The 26684-nt window shown below is 48.4% G+C and overlaps 1 protein-coding gene and 3 pseudogenes across 2 annotated transcripts; 3 read left to right on the top strand and 1 right to left on the bottom strand.

Moving 5' to 3' along the window:
• The first annotated feature begins 1952 nt into the window (after window positions 1-1952).
• LOC136537711 (uncharacterized) lies at window positions 1953-4332 on the top strand. 2 transcript variants are annotated; one of them, XM_066529670.1, is made up of 11 exons: window positions 1953-2113; window positions 2208-2278; window positions 2375-2432; window positions 2533-2639; window positions 2781-2826; window positions 2980-3114; window positions 3214-3303; window positions 3405-3533; window positions 3628-3711; window positions 3821-3885; window positions 4004-4332. In XM_066529670.1, the coding sequence occupies exons 1-11, from the start codon at window positions 2033-2035 to the stop codon at window positions 4188-4190; spliced, it is 1053 nt and encodes a 350-aa protein (XP_066385767.1). In that variant the 5' UTR covers window positions 1953-2032; the 3' UTR covers window positions 4191-4332. The 2 variants fall into 2 exon arrangements, with proteins under 2 accessions (XP_066385767.1, XP_066385768.1); XM_066529671.1 differs by lacking the exon at window positions 3405-3533.
• A 492-nt stretch (window positions 4333-4824) lies between these two features.
• Window positions 4825-10800, top strand: LOC136535988 (pentatricopeptide repeat-containing protein At4g21065-like; annotated as a pseudogene).
• Window positions 10801-14529: 3729 nt separating this feature from the next.
• Window positions 14530-21194, bottom strand: LOC136537712 (transcription termination factor MTEF1, chloroplastic-like; annotated as a pseudogene).
• On the top strand, window positions 18159-20333 carry LOC136513136 (uncharacterized; annotated as a pseudogene).
• Window positions 21195-26684: the final 5490 nt, after the last annotated feature.

Consider the following 26684-nt stretch of genomic DNA (forward strand, 5'->3'; position numbering starts at 1 on the left):
ATGCTTATAGCTAGTACTACTATGAGGAATGAAGGCACTCTGCTAAATTTGAGGAATAAACTCAAGATGCATCACCTCATCTAGAATATATTGATTCTCTAAACCAAACACTCTAAAAATTCTTAAACATAAACTAGGCGAAGAGGTTAGACACAAATGAGGCCTAATAAAGCTACCACTAGCTAATGTCTTTGCAAGCCTATGGTGATCAACACATGTACAATCTAGTATCAAGATATGAACTACATTATGTCACTATAATTGTAAAGGCTAACTAGGTTTGCTTCATATGATGACAAGTCTAATATGTCTATGCTACGAATTGGAAGAGCACAATGTAAAGCAAGAGTAGTGGTCGAATGAAGTAGCACACACAAGAAAAGACCCAAGATATATCCATATGGTTCGGTGAGTTGTCAGTCACCTATGACCATGTTGAGGTCAGTCCAAGGATTACCACTCCTTTTTATCGAATCACCCGTGGTTCGGTGAATTTTTGTCAAACCTTTACAAATGGCTAACTACAATTGTTTTCCCGCGGGATGACCAACATCTTTAGCACCGAGTTAGTATTTTTCAAACATTTTGTCAAATGTTCTCACAAGGCCACTCGATCCTAATGCATATACAATGTTATCTCACCAAGTGACACTATATAATCACATTAGCAACCGATTCACCCTCTTTATAGTATGATTATCAATTCTAACAACCCTGCCATTTCACTTCTCTAATCACCTCTTAGGGACGATGAAAAACAAAGGCCTATATTGGTATATTATACCTTTACCTTGGATTTGTCTTTCATCCTTTCCACTTCTTAGCATCCATCACTTCCATTTCTTCACTTGTTGAGCTCTTGCATCACAAGCTTCATGCCATATCCTCTTCACGAGCTCATGTAATTTAACCTTGGTTCATGGACTAAGCTTTATACTTTTCATCTTATATATGAAATCATTAGTCCACAAATATTGTTATTTAACTATCAGAACTCAAATAGATATTTCAATCTCTTTCTTTTTAGTAATTGATAATAACCATACAAAGATATGCAAAGAATACTGAGAACTATTGAATTGGTATCTTTTCTAACTAGAAACCGACAATATTAAGGGTATATTTGGTTATCACCATAGATGGCAACACTGAATCTTTAGCACGTCGCAACTTTTTCTGATTTTGATTGCACCTCAAGAGAGCCAAAAGAAAGCACCGTGTCAGCTCCATGTGTTTTTCAATATTTACTTGCCAAAAGTTTGGTGCTGCATTTCCTCATACTATCTTAGGTGAGCTGCAAGCTTGCAAACATGCATGTTTAGCAACGACAAGAAAATTATCATCGATTAGAATACTACAATCACATATAAAAATTTTAACTTCGAAGTTTTTGTTGTTGCGATGCTACCTAACAGCAAGGCCATATTTGCTGCAAAGAATATGGCATACAAAGCACTAAAAAGTAAAGGGACATGTTTGCTGCAACATACACAGTGTAGAAAACACAAAAACTCTGTTTAGAATGTAAGAATTTTGCAACACTAAGAGCATATTCAAGAGTCTCTCTGTATACTTTCTAATTGATAGTGATAAAGATTTTGACGAACAAATATCCTTCAACAACTTCTTTAACTACATCTCTAAATATAACCATTCTCTATTCCAAATTTCTCCCTAGCTAAAAATGAAGAGTGGACTAACTCTTTAGACTGAGAGAATAACATTTATTTAAATGATTCTCTGCATGATAATTTAAAGAGTGAGTTTAAAAGAGACTCTTGGAGATGCTTTAACACAAAATTTTCAAAAAGAAATGCAGGATTAAAAAATACGTGTTTTTTAAATAAAAAAACGTGTTCTAAACATGGCCTAAAACAGAAAACCCTGCAAGTGCAAATGCCAAATGTGCAACGTGGCCGGCCCGCAGTCTAACCCTATACGTCTTGGGCGTGCAGATCTCCCACCAGAAAGCCCACTCGAAGAGCATAGCAGCGGGTGGACTCGGCACCGGCCGGCCGTCGGGACCGCGACGATGGCCGCCGCATGGCCTCTCTCCGCCGTCGCCGGCCTTCTCCCGGCCTCCCTCTCGCTGACCCTCCTCCTCGCCACCCTCGTACCGCCCTCCCCTTTGCCCCCCAAACCCTGCTCCTCCGTCCCTGCTTCCTCCTCGCCGCGGCGCTCACGCCATCTCTCCGTGTTTTGCGCAGGTGTCCATCCTGGTGCTGGGCGCAGCGGCCGTCTTCTTCGAGCACATCCGCAAGATCGGATGCATGCACTCGTAAGTCAGCTTCCGTGTTCCTGTCTCATCCTCTTCGTTTCCCCCGCGATCTGCTTGCCGTGTTGACTGCTGTGATGTTCTGGATCTCGGCCGCAGGCTGGAGAGGTCCGCCGTCTCGGACGCCTTCTTCGAGGACCCCAACTCGCTCAAGAAGGTAGTGTACTGATTGCTCTTGCAGTGTTCGTCCCGTGCTGTGGCATGGTGTGCACGCTAGGTGTTTGCTGATTTGCTTGTCTGAACTGACTGTTATATAGGTTCCCTGTCCGTCGGTTTTTGATCCTCCTGAGAAATATATTTCGTTGATAGTTCCTGCCTACAACGAGGAGCATCGACTCCCCGAGGCTCTTACAGAAACACTCAAGTAAGGCATTTGCTACTCCAGCTCAATGCTATATTTATCTTTGAACTTTGAACTGTGCCTTGAAATCTATACTGGTAATTTCCTTAGCAGCTAGTGGTTAATTGTTATATTGATTACTTTGTTGTTTCCTCTCTATAATAGCTACTTGAAGCGGCGATCAACTGCTGACAAGTCCTTTTCCTACGAGGTATGTGGAAATCTAGCTTGTTATTCGCAATTTGCAATCCCCTTCGCAGCTTGCCGGGCGCAAGCAAACTATGAGCATTTTAGTGCAGAGCCTTTTGTTTATTGAAACCTGTATTAACCTAGCTAATTTCGGAATTTAACCAATTCTGTCAAGGTCTTGATTGTTGATGATGGTAGCACTGACTGGACCTCTAAAGTCGCTTTCGGTTTTGTAAAGCAACACAAGATTGATAATGTTAGAGTTCTTCTACTTGGGAGAAATCATGGGAAAGGTGAAGCAGTCCGAAAAGTGAGTGTTGAAATCCCTAGTTATACCTTAGGGCTTAGGTTTCAAATTTAAACTAATTGGTGCTTTCCTTCTTCTTTTTGTGGAAGCATGGTCTAATAGGGAATGCTACATTCACGTGGTGAACTATTACTCATGCTTGATGCTGATGGTGCAACTAAAGTGACTGATTTGGAAAAGCTTGAAGCTCAGGTCTGTCTCCGTCATAAGATAAATCAAACATCAAGTTCTGGAAGTTAATTTGGTTGGTATTGAATTAGTTTTTTTTTGGAACTTCTCTTTTTCGCACTTAGGTTCATGCATTGGCTAAGAAAGCTAAGTCTAGCCCAGGAACATCTACTAGTTCATCTCATAATCTATCTGATGTTGAAATTGCTGTTTTTGGTTCCCGAGCTCATCTAGAGAAGCAGGCTCTTGCAACAGTAATTCTCTTTACTGCTCACTACCCTCAGTCTTTTGGTTTTCTACTAAGTTTTCACCTTGTATTTTGCTCATTCTTATCCTGCTTTATTGCAGAGGAAATGGTATAGAAACTTTCTTATGAAAGGTTTCCATTTGGTAGTTTTGTTGACTGCTGGTCCTGGGATTAAAGATACACAGGTATTCTGTTTCAACCATATAAGTTCTTGTAATAAACAAGCACCACTGACACTACATGTGTTTTTTTAATGACAATGTTCACGGTCTCATTTATTGTTACCAATTCCAGTGTGGGTTTAAGATGTTCACACGAGCAGCTGCAAGGAAGCTTTTCACAAATATCAGATTGAAGAGGTATTCTTTTCTGCTCTCTTTATCTTCTTTGAAGTCTAGTGATGCTGTTTACCAAATCTGCTTTCTACGCAACGTAGTATGGATGGTTATTACAACTTGCCTTTCTTTGCATGGGCAGGTGGTGTTTTGATGTTGAGCTTGTATACCTGTGCAAGCGCCTCTGGATCCCAATGATAGAAGTATCTGTTAATTGGACCGAGATACCTGGTTCCAAAGTCCGCATGACAAGCATTATGCACATGGTATTCGAGCTCCTGCTGATCAAAGTAGGTTATGGACTGGGGATATGGAAAATCTACTCGTAGATCCTGACATCCTATGCTGACTAGTTTCTGCAGCTTAGTTTATCATCACTGTAACCTATACAGAACTTGTTCATCGCCAGCAAATCCATTTGGAGGCATACTGTACAATTTTCCGAGTTTTCAAATCAAGAGAATCAACTCACATGTACCCTAGTGTTTGATCATAGTGATGTTGACAGATATAGGCCAAATTTGTTGTCCCAGCTGACGAACTCTCCTTTTACTGATTTGTTATACCAGAACTCAAATTGTGCCTGGCTCGAAAAATGGCTGATGCTAATTTGTTGTGAGAGAAAAACATTGTATGTCTGATGAGTGAACAGCGCGGGCAGAGGCTGCCGTTGCTAGCCATGCATGTCACAAAACTGTAGCAACACTGATTTTCTGCAGCTGCATGGCTGTCCATGATCTTTTTTCAAACTTTATATCTGTCAAGAAAAATCTTTCATCAAACTTTTCAGACATCGGAGTCGCTTCCGATAGGGGGTTGCTTCCACTTGACAGTTGCCAATGCGCATTGTAAGGGTAGGGTTTATGTACGTAGGGTCGGTGTGCGTGTCTATTGCGTAATTTTTTTTTTAAAAAAAGTTGAAAACCACACTGCCCCGCGCCTGGCGGGCATGCGCTCGGCCAAATGCCGCCGCCGCTTCCATCGCACGTTCCGTCGCATCCGCGCCGTCGCTTCTCCACCGCACCGGCCTGGCGCTACCCGCCGTCTGCGGCGCGGGCCGCGGAGACCTCGAGCCCTCCGTCCCCATCGACGCATTCCTCGTCACACTCTCATCCGCGCGCACGCTGCCTCCCCGCTCACTTCCGCCCGCCTCCGCGCCGCCGCCTTCTTTCCGCTCATGCTCCGCAGCGCCGTGTTGCCGAACAAATTCACCTTCCCGTTCCTCCTCAAGGCGTGCGCCGCGCTCCCGGGCTCCCCGGGCGTTGTGCTCCAGGCTCACGCCGCGGCTCTCAAGTTCGGGTTCGCCACCGACCAGTATGTTTCCAATACTCTCATACACATGTACTCCTGCTTCGGCGGTGAGTTCCTCGGGGACGCGCGGAATGTGTTCGACAGAATGGCCAAATCGAGTGCGGTTACTTGGAGCGCGATGATCGGCGGGTATGTGCGTGGGGGGCTGTCGAGTGATGCAGTTGGGCTGTTCATGGAGATGCAGGCCAGCGGGGTGTGGCCAGATGAGGTCACAGTGATTGGTGTTCTAGCAGCAGCAGCAGATTTGGGAGCACTCGAGCTTGCTCGGTGGGTTGGGCGCTTCATGGAGAGGGAGGGGATTGGGAAATCTGTGAAGCTGTGCAATGCGCTGATAGACGTGCTCGCCAAGTGCGGTGACGTGGATGGGGCTGTGGCAGTGTTCCAAGGGATGGAGGAGCGGACTGTTGTGTCTTGGACCTCAGTGATTGATGCACTTGCAATGGAGGGTCGTGGGAAGGAGGCTGTGGCGGTGTTCGAGGAGATGAATACTGCTGGCGTGCGGCCTGATGATGTTACGTTCATCGGGGTGCTCACTGCGTGTAGCCATGCTGGAATGGTTGATGAAGGTTATGGCTACTTTGATTCAATGAAGATGGAATATGACATTGATCCTAAGATCGAGCATTATGGCTGCATGGTTGACATGTTTGGTCGTGCTGGCATGGTCGAGCGAGCAATGGAGTTTGTTCATATGATGCCCATCAGTGGCGGATATAAGCCTAGGGCCACTATGGCCACGGCCCAGGCGTCGGCCCATTTTCTCTACACTGTAGCACACTGTTCCAAAGAGGCCCAATTAATCTACCAAAATGAGCCCATGGAGTGGCCCTAGGCGTTGGGCCAGCCCAGCTCCGCCACTGATGCCCATGAAACCAAACCCAATAATATGGCGGACACTTGTTGCTGCATGCCGTGCCCATGGCAGGCTTGAGCTTGGTGAAAGCATCACCAGGAATCTTCTAAACGAGTACCCGGCTCATGAGGCCAACTATGTTATGCTCTCCAATGTCTACGCGCTGACACAGAGGTGGGAGGAGAAATCAGAGATTAGGAGAGAGATGAGCAAGAGAGGAATAAAAAAGGTGCCAGGTTGCAGCCTTGTTGAGCTTGATGGGGAGGTTCATGAATTCATAGCTGGAGATGAGTCGCACCCACAGTGGAAAGAGATATACATGATGGTCGAGGTCTCGAGGAGATGGCAAGAGAGCTAAGGCGTGTTGGGCGCATCTCAGCTACATCAGAGGTTCTCCTTGACCTTGACGAGGAGGATAAGGAGGGCGCACTTCAGTGGCACAGTGAGAAGCTGGCGATTGCATTTGTGCTACTGAGGACTCCTCCTGGTACAGAGGTCCGTGTGGTTAAGAATCTCCGGGTATGCTCGGATTGTCATGCAGCAATAAAGTGCATTTCACTGGTTTATAACCGGGAGATCATAGTGCGTGATCGCAGCCGGTTCCATCGCTTCAAGAATGGCTCCTGCTCATGCAACGATTTCTGGTGATGCAATTGTTTTTCACCAGGTTATCCTGTTTCTGACTGTCCATTAACGAGGGCATTGCAGAAGATGATGTTAATGATAATTTCAAGGGAGCTTCTGCAAATCTTTCAAGGTTCGTCCATTCATTTGAAATATGAAAGCTTTCAGTAGCCAAGAGTTTTGATGCTTGTTCAAGGATATTGGAAGCTGTGTTGAAGTGCATACTTTTTATTATTTAGATATTTCAAATTGCATACTGAGTCTTACTGATACACATTAATGAAGATCACTTGTAGGAGCATATTGTATGCGCAACTATACGTTTCTCAATTTGCTCTATGATCTTTGTCTCCTTTCCTTCACATCTCATTCTCCATTTCTTCGTTCTTCCTTGCCGATAAATGGATAAAAAAGGCGTACCCAGTGCAGAGACCTCCTGCTCTGTGCGGGGTCTGGGGAAGGGTGTTAGTGGCAAGCCTTACCCTCGCCTGTGCAATGCGAGGAGACCGCGACTCGAACCCGGGACCTTCCGGTCACAGGCGGTAAGACTCTACCGCTTGCACCAGGCCCGCCCTTCCTTGCCGATAAATGGATCTTTCTCCAAATTTCTTATCTTTCTTTTCTCATGGTTTTACTGGTTTCTGCCAATTCCCTGGACCTTTCCATGCCTCTTGCTTGCCATTAGCTTCTCACTGGGGTAGGCAGAGGGGGAGGGGGAGGCATAGACCGAGGCAACTAAGTCCATCTCACCAACCTCATGATTTGATGTCACATTTGTTCCTGTGCGCTGCACTCTCCTTTGTTGGCATCCAGTATGCATCAAAGAGGAGATAATTTCTTCCATTGTATAGGAGCTTTCTTTTTCAGACTCAACTTTACAGAACACATTTCACATCCAGTGTGCCCTGGACCCTGGGCCTTTTGCTTTGATCTCTTATGGCTCTCTGCGAAAACCTCCCGCTCAACCAATCTTATGAACTTTTCTGTATCAGATGATAGATCATCTGACCTCTCAGTGTACTGTGCAACTTCTCCACCTCTTTGTAGATTGAGAACAGTCAAGGGCAGACCCAGGGCCCGGCAACCCTGGGCTCCTCTCCTGTTAATCTCTTAGGGCCCAGTACATGGCCCATTTGCTGAGGATGCTTATCTGGGGCTGGGAGTGGCATACCAGGGGATCACAGTTGCATCACCAGGGCTTCTTGCGTCTTCCTGGGTCTGCTACTGAGAATAGTACCTTGTAACGTTGTGGATGCACCTCACCCACATCTGACAGCACAATACTACTGAAGCAGAAGGTATCAGATGTGCTGCTTAACTGCTGCCTCCTGCTCATAGCAGATTTATGGGATTCTTCTGTGCAACCAGACAACCACTATCATACTGTAGGATTTTGATAAGCAGCGTCATCTCCAGGCTTGTCAACGGCTGGTTGCTTGATTAACTTTTTCATCTCCATAGAGAACAAGCTTCTTATTAGGTATTCAATCCTAAAGTAGAAGTAGAAGCAGCATTCCGCGCTAATAGCTCAAAGTGATTGTCATGATCGGCAAGGCCCACACTAGGAGGAGGCAACGCCCTAAGTCTACAGTTAATGGCTAGGGAATGGCAATAGGCCGAATTATTATGTTTTAGCCTTAATAGATGGTTAGGCCCTTGGGCCAGGCCCATTAGTGATTATAACCCCCCTTATATATATGAGGGAGACATTTAATGAGAAACTAAGCAAGTTTAGGGTTAAACCCTTTATCTCTTCTCCCAACGCCGCCCCTCTCTTCTCCTCTCTTCCCTGCCGCCGCCGCCCTCTCCTGCCAGGCCGCAGCTCCTCCCAGCCAAGCCGCCGCCTACTGCAGCCAGGCCGCCGCCGCTACACTGGCCAGGCAGCCGTACAGCACGCCGCCGCCGCCCTCAACCCCTCTGATCCGTCCCCAGCCGATCCCAGCAGCCGTTGGGGTTATCGGATGTGTTACAGTGATCATCCAAAGTTATTAACAGCCTGAGTTGTTTATGTTGGACCTATATTTATGACTACAAGAGGTTAAGAGGCAAAATTTCTGCCACAATTTTTTTCGTCCAACTCCGATCTCTACTCGGATTCTTATTTCTTGTCCGGTAATCCTCTTTTCAAAGTGTCGTTCAGTTTGGATATAATCTTTAATAATTTTTCTATTCTATCCATAATGTTCCTTTCCTTGATTTGTGTCCCCACCTCCAACGTGATGGACTCCCCATACGAATCCAATAGGAGAAATCGAATACAATACAATGACTCAATAAATAAATACGAACGATAATGATAGGAGAAATCGAATACAATAAAACAACTCAATAAATAAACTGAATACAAATTGGGTTAAATTGAACACCAATTAAACCAAATATGCAAGGCACCATATCAACTGCAGGTGAGGCGGCGCAAAAAAGATGCTGAGACCGGAAAAAGATGCTGAGACCGGAACGACAATGGCGCAAGGCGTGGAGACTACGGCTTGGGCGACAGAGGGGCAATCTGACGAGACGGCGCCGTCGGCCCGTCAGGGCTCCATGGCCGCCTTGGCAAGTCTTCAGGCGGATGAAGTTGGAGGCCTCGGGGTGTGAATGGATGAGGCCACATATAGCAGATAAGGATGACAAAGAAGAGAAAAAGAAAGAAAAAAGAAAGAAGAGAAAAAATAAAAAAAGAAAGAAAATAAAAGATAGGGTATTATGTTTCCCCATTGATTAATTGTGTCCTCTTGGTCTCGACTTTAACAAAATTTGCACGATAAAGTGTTTATACACTATATAAATTCACTGGGATGCAGTATGTTCCATTATATTTATTGATTATTTGATGGTATAATTGGAAGTGGAAGTGAAAACGTGCGCTCTTGGCCCTTCGTGTTCACCTGCGCTATGGCATAGATGCAATTGATTACTTAAGTAGAAGGAAATATATTGAGTCAAAATTATATATACGTTTTAGCATAACGTCGAGTGCAATAAAATTATAATGATGTAAATGAAAAACTATAGCTTTCAAGACAAAACAACACATAGATATCAAACCTTTACCTTTCCTCCCGTTGCAACGCACGGGCACTTTTGCTAGTTTAGGATTAAGATTTATAAAGCAATTGAGTTGAGATAGAAACATAATGAGAACTTGCAGGACAATTAAGTGGAATATCTCAGCTGGCACAGCATATCATTTGTTTCATTATTTGTATTATCTGTTGCCTGTGTTGGAACCGGCGGTGACCACCGAGTTCTCGATCTTGGATTTGGCTTGCTCGTTACCACGAGCCTTCGCTCCCACAAGTCCCAGGTCCACTGAAGCTGACAACATATAAGGTCATGGGCCTTACTCAACCCAAAAGACTAGCTTTATAGGTTGGACTGCCCCCCGCCTTATATGTTGTGCTCCCACCATCGATATCCGATGTGGGACTAAACCCCAACAGCCTGTTGGCCAAAAGGATGTCAAAAGTAGATTTGTATTGTCTTATAGACTTGCTGTTGGTATGCCTAGAATTTGGATCATCTGGTCTGTTGTAGTCAGGAGATTTAACCTTTTGTCGTACATAGGTAGATCAAATATTCCTAAGCTATTGTTGCATCGCCTTTCCCCAATGCCAAGCAACAGAGTCCCATTTCAAGCATTGAAATTCAGTATTAGAGAACAGAATGTGTATGGGGGCACTTATACAACCTTCTTGACCGTTGTGCAGGAATGGTGTCAGAATGTCAGCTACATCACTTGAAGGATATTTCCTACAGAATATATATTTCTGGTGATGCACCTACACTTCAGCATGGTGCCAACATGTGCTTGGGAAAAAAGGACTTAGCAATGAAATGGTAGGAGAATTACACTTCTGTCAGAAATATTTTGGAAAGCGGGGGAGCCACAGCGTTGTGAATTGAACTTAATGGTACTTATGAACTCACTTCATTGGAAGATAGACAGACTTTGGTGGCAACAAGTTCCTGCCTAGAGCTTACTGCACATTGGTTTGGTTTAATATGGGAAAGGATCAAAGTTACTTAGGCAGACGAAATGAAATTAAACCTGTTGAAACCTACCAAGTTCCTAGCTAAGCTCTGGATTGTATGAACAAAGCTGCAAAGCTCATCTTCCTTGATCTGTGCTCTGAATCCCACAGGGTCACCCTGCCACTGCTCTCACCCGAACAACGGGATGGAGATGCCAGCGCCCTCTTTCGAGGGCAGGATCGAATGCTCGGCAAGCGCAAGACAGCGGGTTGGTCGTCCCCCTTCGACGCCCTTCTTCGTTGAATGCGCTCAGCCGGTATCGATGCCGGTGCGCTCCTCTTGGCGAGTCGGAGTCGCTGCTCTACTTCTTGTCCTCATCGGTCGAGAAGAGCCTCCTCGTGACGTCGCGCACCCGCTGGGCCATACCAGACAGAGCACTCCTCGTGAAATACAAGGCGCCGGCGGGTTGCTGCTGGCCGGGCGCGCTCGCGCTAGCGCTAGCGCTCGTTGACGCCGCCTCGCCACACTCCTCCCTGGCTCGGCGCTGGAAATCGAGGACGACCGCTCCGCCCTCCGCGGCAGCCTCCCTCAGCCTGTCGCGCCACTCCAGCAGCGAGGTGCTCCCGATGGCGTGCTTCTCGGACACCTCGACCGCGCAGCGGAGCTTGAGCACGAGCGTCTCCAGCCGCTGCAGCTTCTCGTCCGTGGCCGCCGAGCGGGACCGTGACTGCAGCTTCCGCATCACCGTGGTGAGTGCCCTGTCGGTGATCCCGTTGATCACCGCGGTCGCCACGGTACCAGTGCCGGCCCTCTGGCGAACTCGTCGCGACGGCCCCTTTCAACAAATATTTCTTAGGTAACATTCTAAAATTCGAACATCTAACCTAAATTACAAGAAAAATATGACTATATGAGTACAAAATACTAGACAAAAATTGAACAAGGAAAAAAAACCTAGGACCTAGACAATTTGGATATGAACTTATTCAGAACCAAGATTCACAAATCATAAAAAGGACAGAAGGCAATAACCAAGATCAGATGTCGTCGTCTTCGTTGAGCCCTGCTTCAGCTGCCTGGTCGCCGCCGTCGTCAGAAACGCCGTCGTCTGGCTTTTGGAAGACTAGAACTTGGGCGTCGGTGTCTCGGTGATCTGCGCTGGTGATCGCGTGGTGAACTGGTGATCACCACTGCGTCTCTTGCAATCTCCTGTCTCGCCAGAAGTCCGGAAGTCGCGACTCACGATCGCTATGTGTGCGTGTGCGGGTGTCGGCGGCTCGGCTCCTTGCCTCCCGAAAAGAAAGAGGCCGACGACCCCTTTTGCTGATGGGCCGCTGCATCTTCTCATTAATCTTAAATCCTAATGGACAATAGCTAAAGGGTATGGAGTATTATATACTTCGGCTTAGGCTCCAATCCCGCGAGGGCCCTCGGCCGTCGCACCTCCTGCCCTCCCCTCAGGGCCGGCACTGCACGGTACCAGCCGCTTGCTCTGGCATCGCTCGGATCGAACGTGCGTGCCTGTGCTCGTCTTGCTTGAATGTGCATCGAGCAGAGCTTATCTGGAACGAAGATGGGAATCGACGCCCACAAAAATACGCTGCCATGTTTGGGTACTAGTAATAATAACCCAGAAAAGAAAAAGAGCAAGCAAGCGGCCGGTCGTGCTATGTTTGTATCGGTTGGCAATAAAGATGGCAACGGGGACCCGATATCCGACAGGTATTTGATCCATTAGGGGATGGAGATGGGATCATATCTTTACCCGCGGGCATATAGATGGGCAAGAATCTATACCCGACGGGTATAGCGGGTACGGGAACGTTCCCTGTTTACCCGTCCCCGTTACCCGTTGGGGAACCCGACTATTTAAGCTATCATACGAGTATTAGGCTCAAAGAAGCTCAACATAGGTATTTTGGTCCAAATCTGAACAGTCATATATATAGTTTGCGTGTTCTAGGAACCCTCGTTCAATTTTTCCTCATCATCTCCGTCAGCAGCACAAGCACGCATGTCTTACGAGCGCTCGTGCCCCTCGCTTCCTCAGTTCGGTCTCTCTGCCACCTTTGCTCGTCCTCCTCGCAACCTCACTCCTTCTCCTCGGCATCTTCGAGACTCCGACACTTATACCCGGTGAAGAAGAACGCTCGATTGCAACGCGACCCAAGGTCCTTGTTTACGGGATGATACCCGCGGGTATCTGTTAGACCGAACCGCGGAATGGGCAGAATATCCCGAGAAGTTACTGGGGATGAGGACGGATAATTCGGCGGGAGGAACTTCGCGATACCCGAGATAATACCGTTCCATCCTATTGCAAAGACGTGTAGTAGACTGAAAGGGACGCGAATGCGAAGTCTGGAGCCAATTCGGCAGAATTTCAGATTAGACCGAAAGTGTAGTGCTTTGGACTGCAAATTGACACGATACTTCAGCCTGTAGTAGACTGCTGTTTGTAAAACCAACTGGGCTTGTTCTCTGGATTTGCATTGCAGAAGCTCCGGTGCTTCTTTTTTATATTGTATCATGCGATTCAACTTTTCATAATTTCAGTGTGGAATGATGCCATGGCGACCGTAGCAGTTTCTGATGCTTCTTTCCGGCAATCAGGTGCAGCTTGGTGCAAAGGCTTCGACACAGCAATCAACCGGCGAGCTGAAACTGATTTTGTGCATTGCAGTTTGATGAAGTGGGTGATTGAACAGAGCAATCTGCAAGCTTGGAACAGGAACACAAAAGACATACTGTATTTAGGACATCTACAAATATACTAAGATATTAGTATATAAGCTTAATTCAGTCTGTTTGCTTGTTGGTTTCAGCCAGCCAAAACCAACCAGCCAATAGTATTTTCCTCTCACAATAAACCAGCACCAGCTAGCCCAAACCAGCCCAGAAACCAACCAGCTAACAAGCCGATTGATTATAGTACAATTAATAACACTCCAGCATTGGGTATCGTGGAGCCCATGCCCATGCGATAGCATCCATATGTCACAGCCACATGAGCGGCCCCGTATCAGCAACTAGTGGTAAGTGGTAACTATATAAGACTTGCCAGCCCAGCTGAGCACCAAAAATTATCCTCCACTTGAGGGTGGCGAAAAAAAAACAGAGCCCTGCCCTGCAAGTGCAAAGCAGCTGGAATTGCCGTGTTGTCGAGGAGCTTGGCATCAACGAACGAAGATCCCCTCTGCGTAGCAGCTGACCGCAAATATGTAGACATGGTTTTCATCGTTTTCCAGTACCGTAATCTGTCCTCGTTTAGGATTGCACGATGTTACCCTCTAAAATTTACTTTCTATCCCATCAAATGTTTAGACACATACATAAAGTATTAATTATAGACTAAAAAAATAAGTAATTACACAGTTTGTGACTAATTTGCAAAAAAATATTTAAGCTTAATTAGTCTATGATTTGACAATAATTAGACTTAATAAATTCGTCTCGCGGATTACAGACGGATTCTGTAATTTATTTTTTTGTTAGTATCTGAACACCCTATGTGACACCTCCATCCAAACACCCCATGCAACACCCCCATGTAACAGCTGATGAGACACTCTAAAACTTTACCCCCTAAATTTAAAGGCCTAAGTTCCTGAATTTGTTTCCTGGGAGCTTCTCCAATATATATATATTTTTGAAGGTTTGTCTGTTGTTTTCCAACACGAAAGATTTAGTAGCTGCATTGAACATAAAGGACAACTCAGAGTCTCAGACCATTTGTGGGACCTGTCGGCACTGCTGATGGCTGCAGGGTGCTGGCATATTGCCTGCAGAGATCGGTTTGTGATCCGGCTCAGCAATAAACACTTGTTTCCCTTACCAGCCAAAGGGACAACCATCTTTGGTACATTGGCAGAGGTCCATGGCACCCAAACATTAATAGAAATCACCCTTACAACATTCCCAATTGTTTCAAAGAGAGTTTCATCTCAGTACTGATTTCGGCTGCTACCTGAAACTACCAGTTCATTCTCATACAGTGTTAGCATCAGTAGAAAAAAAAAACAATCCATTCAACTAGAACTGTATTTTTTTTTGTGACTAACTAGTACTGTATTTAGGATTGCACGATGTCACGCAGAAACTGCAACTAAGTTCCTAGAATTTGTTTCCTGGAAGCTTCTGCAAATCTTCGAGGTTTGTCCGTTGTTTCTCAACATGAAAGATGTTAGGAGCTGCGTTAAACAAAAAGGATACCTCCGAGTCTCTGACCATTTGTGGGATCTGTCTGGACTGCTGAAAACAGAAATACATCGTGAGCGATGGCTCAGCATTTTTTTCCTGTGTAAGAGCCATCTTTTACTGAGTTCAATGGTTCATGAATCTGAATTTAACCTAGGACATGGTTGTTCAGGATAACTACTGAATGCACTCGCACAGCTATTTAAACCTAATGATGAAGGTGGCTGCCGGGTATTGTCATATTGACTGCAGAGATCGACTTGTGATCCTGGTCAGTAATAAACACTTATAAAATGATGTAAACTCATGTTGTGACATCTAGGAACAACTATGTAAACTCATGTTGTAAACTCATGTTGCGACATTTATAAACAGGATCATGCCAGCTATCTATCATGCACATGCTTAAAATCACCAAACTAAACAAAATGGTAATATAAACAAGTTTGAGACTTAGATTTAAGAACAATTCGCTCCCTTATTTGATGGGCTTATTTCTAGAAGAAGCATGATCTCTATATACCAAAGATCAATTTCCTTAATCTTATGCAGGCAAGTCAAGATGCCAGTATAAAAAGGGACATATTCTCTCAATCTATATTCTATGAGAAAAATAGTCAAAGAACAACAAATTCATACCCTCTCATATGAAATCGTGTCTCCCTTGCAACTTGCCATTTATTTTCAGCTGTTAGGATCCCGTTCCCTTATCAGCGAAACAGACAACCATCTTTGGTACATTGGCAGAGGTCCATGGCACCCAAAATATATTAAATAGAAATCAAGAATATTTTGTTGGCCCTTATAACATTGACATTACCCAATGGTTTCATAGAGAATTTCTTCTCAGTAGTGATTTCGGCCGCTAGCTGAAACTACTAGTTTAGTTTCAGGCTCATACAATGTTAGCATCAGTAGAAACAAAAAAATCCATTCAGTTAGTGAGACCAACGTAAAACACTAGTTGGAATAAAACATAATGTCATACTGATAGAAAATGGCTGGACAAAACGAAAAGCTAACTGTCAAATTCCAATTAGCTTAATAAATTCTACAGGAATGACTAATTCATTCAGAGATGAAAAATGAAGTTAAGGATAATCTTCGGCCATCTGCTAGGCAGAAGAAGAAACTAACAAAACATGCACGTTAAGGATCAAAGTCAAACCCAGCCCCTTCACAAAAAATCCTAGTTTAAACTTGAACTATGTATGAGGAGTCAGATATCACTAGTGGTTCTCTTACAAATCGAAGAAGCCTGCACAGCTGCTAATGAGCATGAGTTGCAGTTCCACCACCCGCCTAAAACACAAAAGCTGATGCTAAAATTAGATTGTAGAGGGCACAATACCAGCAAGAGCTGCAGCATAAGCATCTGCAAGCAGGGGAATTTACATTTTTACCATTATTAAGATTGGCGCTCATCCGATTATCACTTTTAGGATGACACTTACAACTTTGCCAGATGAGAGAAGTTCGAGTTCTTCATTTACCACATTTGCGCATGTGGCAAGCCACGCCAGCCCAACACGCTGGTGCCCAGTCAGCATGGGTATGCAAAATGTCCTTGCTGCCCTTGTCCTGCTTCTCTCTCTACATCTCTGACAGCCGGGTCCTGCAGCTCCCTCTCACTGCCAGGTGGGCCCCACTCGTCAGCTTCGTCTTCCACCTCCAGCATACGCACACATCTCCCTAATCTCCTCATGTTCGTCAAGGTGCTGCACACTGCCTGCTCCACGGCCTTCACTAATGCTGGAGAAGCCAGCCTCACGCATGATGCGGCTAACGCTGTGGTCATCGAGGATGGAAACAACGAGCTGCTTGAGCTCGATCTTGACGGCGAGCTCAGCCCGGGCGTAGGCGAGCTCGGCTGGCGGCAGGCGCTGGTGGCCCTGGCCGCGGGTGAGGTCGACGCTGGCAGCGCGGCTAGCCTTGGCCGCAGGCGAGCTCGGCCCCAGCAGCGCAGGCTAGCCATGGCCGCGGGCGAGCTCGTCCACCTCCGCGCCCTGCTAGTACTACTTGTGGTCGTTGTCCCTGCAGCGCTTCCACGACGCCACCACCGCGAACCAACGCTGCTTCATGTTCCTTCGCCGTGGATGGTGCCCGTCTAGGAGAGGCGCGTGCGTGCCCGTCGACAGGGAGCTTGCCGCGGCCGGCTGCTCGAGCTTCTCTCTGGCGGCCGGCTGCTGGGAGGTGGAAGACGAAGCTGACAAGTGGGGCCCACCTGGCAGTGAGGGAGCTGCAGGACCCGGCTGTTAGAGATGTAGAGAGAGAAGCAGGTCAAGGGCAGCAAGGACATTTTGCATACCCATGCTGACTGGGTGCCAGCGTGTCGAGCTGGCGTGGCTTGTCACATGCGCAAATGTGGTAAATGAAGAACTCAAACTTCTCTCATCTGGTAAAGTTGTAAGTGCCATTCTAAAAGTGATAATCGGATGAGCGCCAATCTTAATAATGGTAAAAATGTAAATTCCCCTCTGCAAGCCTAGGAACAGAGTCCTTGTGAGAGTCGATGAGCTTCAATTTGAAAGTATCCTCTCCTAGTTTAGTTAATCCAAAAAAGTTCGTATTGCTATTCAGCAATCCCTTTTCCTGTAGGACCTTCATGACATAACGTCGGGGCACAAGCCGCTTCTTTAGGCTGGATGTGAGCAGAACAGGCCTTGCAACAATATATTGTGGCTTCATCGCAGCCTCATTGATTAGGAACTCAATCTTGCATCCAATATTCTCGTCAGAAAATTCTAATACTTGTGGCATCTTGGACACTGCAATGGAAACCTCAGACTCAGAACAACCAAGAGTCCTCTTCAAGAACTCAATCTTGGCAGCAAGTTTCTCTTTGGAGAGACCAGGCGGTAACAGCCACTGCGTGCCTAAACATCCGGGAAGTAGGAGGCACCCCAAGTTCTTCTGCCCGCAGCAAAAACTCCTTCACGCGTTCAGAGTTGTAGGTAAGCACCCACGGGTCTTTTAAACACACCTTAGCAACATCCTGGAACACCGCGCTGACGAACCAGAGCTATGCTGGGCTTGATGATCCTCTCAAGGCTCGCCGTGAGGAGGACCCGATCAAACTGAGCCATAGAAGGAGATGAAGAACTCAAGCCTGGGAGTGACGTCGCCCTCGCCGAGAGCGCGTGAGCCGACCACGAGGAAGCGGGAGATTTAACTTTTTACCATTATAAAGATTGACACCTCCTCAGATAGCATCTCAACGGTTGCCGCTATATTTTTACCAACGAAGACGGAAAACAGATACAAAAATACCACTTTTGCTCACGTGGCAGGCTACCCCTCGCACCAGCAGGAATCCAAGTTAGCGTACGGGCGTCAGATGTCTCTCTTGCCCTTGCTCTCTCCTTCTGCAACTCTTCCTCTCTGCGCATGCGGCTTGAGGTCGCCGGCGCCGGCGCCGGCGCCGGCCAGGTACTCCATCAGGCCGGAGAAGGTCTGCATGCCTTTAAGCTCTGATTCCGAGCCACCTCTCCCTCTGTCGCTCCGCAACAGAGCACGAGTAGCACAGCCGGCGGCCAGCCAGCCACCGAGAAGGTAAGGCCTTGCCAGCCACTGGACGCGCTCTTCGCGCCGTGCGCGGACATCAAGGGCCTCCGCTTCGGCGCGCAGCTTGTCCACGCGGGCGCTCACCGTGCGCCGTGCCGCGCCGCTCGAGCTCCCGCACCTCCTCCGCGCCACCCCCACCCCCTCCTCGGCCACCGTAGCGCGCGAGTTCTCGAACCAACTTCGCCATCCTGGCGCACCATGCGTGGCACACGCTCACCCTGGGTCTGGGCACCAAGAACTCCAAGGCCGCCACCATGAAGGCCGCTGCGGACGTGGCGTGGTCGGGCGTCGTCCCGCTCGGCGACGTCGGACGCCGCCTCATCCGCGCGGCCCCGGGGAGCCCCGAGATGGCGCGCTTCAAGTTCCAAAAGGGCTGCGTCACCTTCTACGTTTACGCCGTCCGCACCGCCGGCTCATGCGGGTTCGCTCGCGCCGACGAGCTCCGCGCAGTCGTGGAGGCCGTCGCCAGGCTCAAGGACTTCCTCGATGTGGACGCGGGAGCAGCAGAGCACGGTCGGCGGGGCGTGGCCCAGCAGCGCGGCCACAGCGTGAGCCCTGCGCGCGAGTCCTCGAACCTGGAGCGGAGGAGGGCCCCGCCGCGGCTTGCGTGGACAGGCGGCATCCCCGCGGCGTGCGCTGCCGAGGGTGGCCGCGGACGGCCCTACGTGCTGCGCGACCGTGGAGCAGTCGGCATCGGGGGCAACGCCGTCGACGACCCTGCGTGCTACGCGACCTCAGCTCCTGCGTGGGCGACCAGTCAGAGTACAAGACGTGGTCCTCCTCGCTGAGCTCGCCTCCCGGGACGACGCCGTCATGTAGACTCTCACTGGGGTTGACTACGACGTCGACTTCCTCCTCTCGCAGACGCCGGAGCAGCTCGTCGAGATGGACATGGTGGAGGCCATGTCCTGGAGCACTTCGCCATGCGTGGCTGGCCCGTGAGCGACGTGATGAGTACCGGGACTCGTGGCTTGGACGTTCGCCTTAGCAAGGGCTTCAACGTCGCTGTCGTCACCACCATGACGAAGGACCACGGGGCTAGTCATGGCGGAGTCCGCGTTCCTCGCCGCGCACGCCGTCTCATCAAGCTCCTCTTCACGTGCCAGCTCGCGGGACTCACGGCGGTGCCCGTCGTGCCCTCTGACCCGGCCAGGTACGGAATCAGAGGCCCCACGCACGCGTACCTCCTGCGCGTCGTGTTGTAGGCCAGGACGACGGCCGCTGTCGCCGTCTCGACATCGTCCAGGAGAGCGTTGGGGAGGTCGGTGCGCCGGGCGTGATAATGAAGGGTGATGAGAAGTCGTCGGGCAGGCCCCCTGGCCTACTGGGGCCTGGACGCACGGCCCTACGATGCGTGCGGCCCCAAGGCGACGTGCCTCTACTGCCGCGCGGACGCGGCGTTCCACGGGCAGGAAGAAGGCGCCACGACGGAGGTGTTCTTCGTGGACTCCAACGGAGGTGTCTTGATCTTGCCGAGGTTCGCTGCCAGCACCGTTGCCTAGCTGTCAAGAACTAGCTTGATGGGATCGCCTTCGTCTTTTGGTGCCGGAGAGCCGCTTCACATGTTCTACCGTAGCCTGTGGTTGGAGATCGGGGAGCGCCCATATGGCTTCCATGTTTCGGCTGCCATGGCTTGCGTTGCGTGGGGAGCTTTCTGGAGAGCAAAGGAAGGAGAAGTCATCCGTGGCCATTGAATGCTTGATGGACGACTCATATCTCAGTCAACCAGGGTCAATTATGCGGTCAACAAATAGCATGCTAGTCAGCAACGCTGAGTTGCAAAGAACGCCCTGTAGTTTTTCATTTTTGCGCTAGTGTACATGAAGAAGGGAGGGGCAGGAGGGACATTTCGCATGACTCGCAGGATCATATCCACGCTGGCGTGCGTGGCTGGCATGCCACGCAAGCAAATGTGGTAAATTTGTATCAGTTTTTCTGTGTGCAGCTAAAAACGTAGTGGCAACCGTTAAGGTGCTATCTCAGGAGTGGCCATTTGATATAATGGTAAAAAGTTAATAATCCCCGAGGAAGCGAGCCGATCTGGGAAGTAGACAGACCGACCCGGTCGCGGAGAGCAACAAGGCGGGGGGCGATGTTCTTCACGGAAGCGCGGAGGAGGAGCGGGTCCGCGGAGACGACGGCGGTGATTTCGGCGCGGGAGAGGCCGGCGCCGGAGAGCAGGGCGAGGATAGCATCAGGGTTGGAGGCGGAGTTGAGGCGGGAGGAGGAGAGCTCATCCAGTGATCTCCTGCATCCATCATATGATAACTCGCGGGACGCCTTCTTGGACACCTTGCGGGCTTGGGCTGGGGCGAGGCCGCAGGACGCGACGAGGTAGTCCTCCAGGGAGAAGGGCGCGGGTAAGGTGGTGGAGGTGGAGGTGGAGAGGAGGAGGTGGCACGCGCGGGGGTGGATGGGGGAGGGTAGGGAGGAGGCGGCGCGGAGCATTGGGAGAAGGTGATTCCTGAGGCGCAACATGGCGGCGGCGAAGGAGAGGGGAGGTGATTAGGCCGTCGGCCATGAAAGCAAGCAGGAGGGCTCGCCGCGTGAGGGGAAGGGGAATGGATGGGTTTGTCTGCTGCTTAGCTTCTGCGCGGCGAGCCAGGGCACAGAGGCGAGGAACCACGGGAGAGGCTGCTGCCGCCTTGACGCCGCAGCCCGGGGCCCGGCGAGTAGCGCCCACATGGCCGCTGCCGCGCTCCCTCCTGCCCTGCGGCTGGCGTGGTTGCTGGTGGTCTGCGCCGCCGCTCGCCTCGATTTGGGGCGAGGGAGGCAGTCGAAACGAGAGAGGGGGGAGGAACGGCGGAGGGCGTTAGGCAGGGAGCCAGGGAGAGGGAGAGAGCAGAGGAGCTCCTGGGAGAAGGCTATGTCGTCGACTTGGAATGCTGGGCCGCCAAAACGTGCACATGCCTTGGGCTGGGCTGGATCTCGAATCGGACCGGGTCATCAAATCTTAGAGCCTCCTCGTGGCGTCGCGCACCCGCTGCGCCATGCCAGACAGAGCACTCCTCGTGAAATACAAAGCGCCGGCGGTGACACCGCCGCCGCCGGCGGGTTGCTGCTGGCCTGGCGCGCTCGCTCTCGTCGCCGCCGCCTTGCTGTCCTCCTCCTCCCTGACTCGGCGCTGGAAGTCGAGGACGACCGCTCCGCCCTCCGCGGCGGCCTCCCTCAGCCTGTCGCGCCACTCCAGCAGCGAGGCGCTCCCGATGGCTCGCTTCTCCGACACCTCGACCGCGCAGCGGAGCTTGAGCACGAGCGTCTCCAGCCGCTGCATCTTCTCGTGCGCGGCCGCCGGGCGGGACCCGGACCGCAGCTTGCGCATCACCGTGGTGAGTGCCCTGTCGGTGATCCCGACGATCACCGCGGACGCCATGGTACTCACCGCTTGCTCTGCCATCGCTCAAAAACGGAACCGTATTGTATTGACGCCCACACAAAACGCCGCGGTTATTTAAAGAAAATAATTTGAAAGAGTCACATTGCTTCTGACACCAACATGTTTACTGTCTGTAAAACCAACTGTGCTTGTTCTCTGAATTTGCAGAAGCTCTGGTGCTTTTTTTATTAGGAAAAAGTCCATTTTTTTCCACTCTACGTAGTTTGATTTCTGGCCCTCTAACTCAAAAATTAGATACGCGCAGGCTCTTACTCTCTAAACCAGTTAAAATTGGCTCTCGCGCCGGCGCGCCGGCGGTTTCCGCCCAGTCAACCCGCCACGACCTGCGGTATCGGCCTATTTTCCTTGTCTCGCGGCCCAAGTACTCCCGCACTCTTCTCTCATTCTCGTTCCTTCCCCAACCCCGAACCCTAACTCACGACGACGGCGACGGCGATGGCGGAGGGTGCTGGTGCGGGTGCGGCGCAGGTGCTCCAACGCCGAGGGTGCTGGTGCGGCGCAGGTGGTCCAACGTTGAGGGTGCCAGGGTCGCAGATCGACATCAGATGCAGGGCTAGGTGGTCCCCGTACTACGCCAAGGGCCAGGTTGTTGTTTTTTAGTTTGAATCGAAGCCTTTTTTATGGAATGGAAGTTCCTTTTTAGGGATTAGGTGGTTGAAGTCATTTTTACCATTAAGCCGACGTGGTATATGATTAGTTTAGGAATTCTATTTGTTTAAGCAGACTTCGCGTGTTGTGTAACTGTGTAATTGTTTATGTGGTTGCAAGTTTGATGTTAATTATCTTCCTGTTGCATGTAATGTAGGACATTGCGCCATGGACCCTCTGGATACTCTTCCTATTCGGTTTCATTATGGAGGAGAATTCTTGAGAAGAGGAAATAATGTGTATTACTTGGGAGGACAAGTGGAGGTGTCATACATTGACCGTGATAAGTCTCTCTCCTTGAGGTTATGGGGCACCTTAATGATCATTGCACTGTTGAAGAAGGAGCATTGTTGCACTGGCTTGTTCCTGGAAGGCAGCTTTCTAATGGCCTACATGTTTTGATGGATGATCAGGTTTGCATTGAAATGGCAAACAACACTGAGGAAGGAGATGTAGCAGAGATATATGTTGAAGGACATGCAGTTGATGATGAAGAGAAAGAGGATGATGAGGACAACAACTTTGAAGATGAGATTGAAGGTGAGCAAGAAGAACATGATGACAGTGAGTTTGAAGGTGGATATGAGGAACTGACAGATTCAGGTGAAGATGTCTTGGTTGCTCATAATAAGAATGAAAGTAGGGAAGATGTAGAGAAACAGATCAAATTTGTAAGGGAGTAGTACAACCCTAGCAAGATGGACAAGGGGAAGCAGATGGTTGATGACTAAGGGAGTCAGTCAGTTGCTAGTCAATAAAATATTTCAAGTGTTTTGAATGACAAAGAAAATTTAGAGGACAACAGTGATAGTGAGTTTTTGCCTGGAGATGACAATTCATCTGAGGAAGATGAAAAAGTTGTACAGATTCAAAAGAAGTTCAAGAAAATCAAGAAGAGCGTGAAGAGTGGACAAGTAGCAAATCTGGATGATGTCATCTTGGATAGGCCAAATTCTGGGCCCACCACGTTTGAGCTTGATGATGATGCAAATGACACCCCATATGCTAACAGCAGTGCAGAGGATGAGTCAGAGGAGGAAGCAAGTGAGGGGCACTTAGAGACCAAGCACAACTATTACCCAAGGTTCAACAAGAATGTACCTAGTCCTAGATTTGTGATTGGCATGAAGTTTACTAGGAAAAAGCAGTTCAAGAATTGTAGGTATTAGCAATGGAACTGACAGATTTGAAGTCAATCATTAGGACAACAGGTTCACAGTTGACCTACAGGCTAGAGATTGTTCTTGTAGGTATTGGTAGTTGTCTGGGTTGCCATGCTGCCATGCTATTTCATGCATCTTTTATAACACAAATGTGCTAGATGATTACATTACATCTTGTTATCATATTATTGAGTTCAACAATACTTACTCTCACTTCCTAAACCCATTGGAGGGTATGCAGAATTGGCCAGAGTCTGATCTCCCACCCTTGAAGGCATCTGGATATGTGAGAATGTCAGGAAGATCTAAAAAGAAAGAAAGAGGGAGCCACAAGAACAACCAAAGGCAAAGAGACTTTCTAAAGTAGGGACAGTCATTAGATGCAAGAAATATAAGGGAATAGGCCACAATAGGTCCACTTGTGACAAGAGACATGGGGTTCCATCTAGCAGTGAAACTCTAGGACGCACATGTCATGTTGCTCCACAACCAAGTAATCTATCAGCTGATGCTTCTACACATGGCAGCTTTGTACCCACTGCTACCTCTAATGAAAGCAGTAGAGAAAGAGGAAAAGAAGAACATCTCAGTGAAGCCAAGTAACTGTATGTGCTACTTCGTATATTGTTTCCTTTTTTTAATTTTGCCTCTATTTTTTATATTTTAACTCACATGTAGAAAAAGATCAAGTGCACTGCCACAGCTAGAGTGCAAACACCTGGGCAAGCTAACATGCATTTACAAGCTAGTGTTCCATTGTCCCAGGCAAGTTCTTCTGTGAACTTGAGTTTTAAAGGTGGAAAAGCATGTGTTACAGTCACTGTCGAGGAACCTCCAAGGAAGAAGCAATCAGTGAAGAAGCACACACAACCAAGGCAACTGCTGCTTCTCAAAGACCGTGTTGATCCCTAAGAGCATGTATTACCATATTGTGATGTTAACTTGCATTGTACTACCAGACTTTCAAGGCTTTCAGGTTGTTGAACTTGTAATGTAATGCCAGACTTTTAAGACATTTGTGATGTTCTTCACCTGTAATGTAATGTAATGTAATGCCAGACTTCCAGGTTGTAATGTTCAGTCGTTTCTATCACTCCTTGGTTGCCTTTGAGGCTATAAGTTCTTCTATAGTTCAACAAACATTGGCAATTTGAAGTTGTGCAAAGTTGAATTGAATTGAAAAGGGTAAGCATGCAAAGGCATGACAGCAGGGAGATGATGAGCAACCAAAACCTGAAAGCCTTATCTTGGAATTCATAATCGATTCAAAGATAGCAAAATACATCTTCAATTCAATACATCTTCCATACTTCTACACCACAAACTAACAAGCATCCAACTACTACCATTGTCTTCCATCACAACTAAAAAAGCAAGAAACATCTACTTCCTTAAAAGTACAGCAAGCACTAGAATCACATAGGCCGTCAATACAAACTTCAACAAACCTAGTTCCTTCTCTACCATCCTGCATTTCAACTAAACATCTTCTGTTCTAGCTGTTTGCACCGTTGCTGCCACATCATCCGTGCCTGCAAATCCTGTTTCCACCATGACTCTTTCTTGCTGCCTTGATGCTTCTGCATCAACGAATGTTGCATCAACTAATGCCAGATCCATGTGCCCATTTCCATGTCTGTTAGCCATCCTCATTGCTCGCACTTGGTCACGAAGCTCAATAAGAACGGGTACAAAGGTGCTCCGGGGTTGGTGGATCAATCCAGCGATAAAATTGGCATGGCCGCATATTGCTCTGCAACCGTGATTGCAACCAAAACCAAGACAACTTCAATCATGACATCCAACAAAGAACCAAACCCTAAACAAGTCATCGATTGAACTCACCTGAGATCCGAAGCAATTGTAGAATCCGCGGCCCAAATTATCATTGGTCCACGATGTCCACTTTGCCGCCTTCGCTCCGCAATTGCAAATCACGGGCTGCCAATAATCAAGAGGGCCTTGGCGACACTGCAAGGGGGACGACCGAAAGCCACCACGGTCGGACCTTCCTCCTCCCCTCCAGCTACTCGCGCTGCTTGAGCTCGCCATGCTGTCGATCCGCATCCACACCAGCACCCTCCGCTGTCGCCGTCGCCGCCGTCGGGAGTTAGGGTTCGGGGTTGGAGAAGGAACGAGAGTGAGAGGAGAGTGCGGGAGTACTTGAGCCGCGAGATAAGGAAAATGGGCCGATACCGCGGTCGTGGCGGGTTGACTGGGCGGAAACCGCCATCGCGCCGACGCGAGGACCAATTTTAACTAGTTTAGAGAGTTAAGAGACTATGCGTGTCTGGTTTTCGAGTTAGAGGGCCAGAAACAGACTACAGCCATAGTTGGAGGGCCAAAAATGAACTTTTTCCTTTTTATTATTATTGTATACCATGTGATTCAATTTTTCATAATTTCAATGTACGAATGAATGATTGTATACATGTTTCCCGCAAGCAGGTGCAGCTCGGTGCAAAGGCTGTAGCAATCGGCATGCTGAAACTGATTTTGTGCCTTGCAGTTTGATGAACTGGTGATGGAACAGAGCAATCCGTAAGCTTGGAACAAGAACACAAAAAGACACATTTAAGACATTTACAAATATACTAGGATACAAGTATATAAGCTTAATTGCTTATATCGTAATACAATCAACAGTCCAGCAGCTGGGTATCGTGGAGTCCATGTGATAGCATCAATATGGGGGTTCTACTGAAACTACTGAATATCCAACTAGTGGTAAGCGGTAACTATCCTTCACTTGGTGCTTGCACAAAAACAAAACTTCGAGAGCCCTGCAAGTGCAACAGACCGACGAGCAGTCACCATTGGAATGATCGTATGAAAAAGCAGCTGGAATTGCCTTGTCCTCCTCAGTAGCATCAACGCCGGAAGATTCCCTCAGTATTCGAAGTTGTATTCATGTTCTGGTGGCCAACGATTTGGCCCCGTTTCTGAGTAATGGAATATCCATGTTTCAAAAAAAATAATCCCCTCTGTGTAGCAGCTCAACCGCAAATACATAGACATGGTTTTCATCGTCCTAGAATATATTTCCTGGGAGCTTCTGCAATTCTTTTAAGGTTTGATTTCAGTAACTGAT

This window comes from Miscanthus floridulus, chromosome 2, assembly GCF_019320115.1.
Source record: "Miscanthus floridulus cultivar M001 chromosome 2, ASM1932011v1, whole genome shotgun sequence".
Lineage (NCBI taxonomy): Eukaryota > Viridiplantae > Streptophyta > Magnoliopsida > Poales > Poaceae > Miscanthus > Miscanthus floridulus.

What these genes read in the sequence shown, in the direction of transcription:
- LOC136537711 (XM_066529670.1), top strand. Translation starts at nt 2,033, where the DNA reads ATGGCCGCCGCATGGCCTCTCTCCGCCGTCGCCGGCCTTCTCCCGGCC. An exon ending in AAGATCGGATGCATGCACTC is followed by an intron (nt 2,279 to 2,374) that starts GTAAGTCAGCTT and finishes TCTCGGCCGCAG; the next exon opens with GCTGGAGAGGTCCGCCGTCT. An exon ending in TGGAAAAGCTTGAAGCTCAG is followed by an intron (nt 3,304 to 3,404) that starts GTCTGTCTCCGT and finishes TTTCGCACTTAG; the next exon opens with GTTCATGCATTGGCTAAGAA.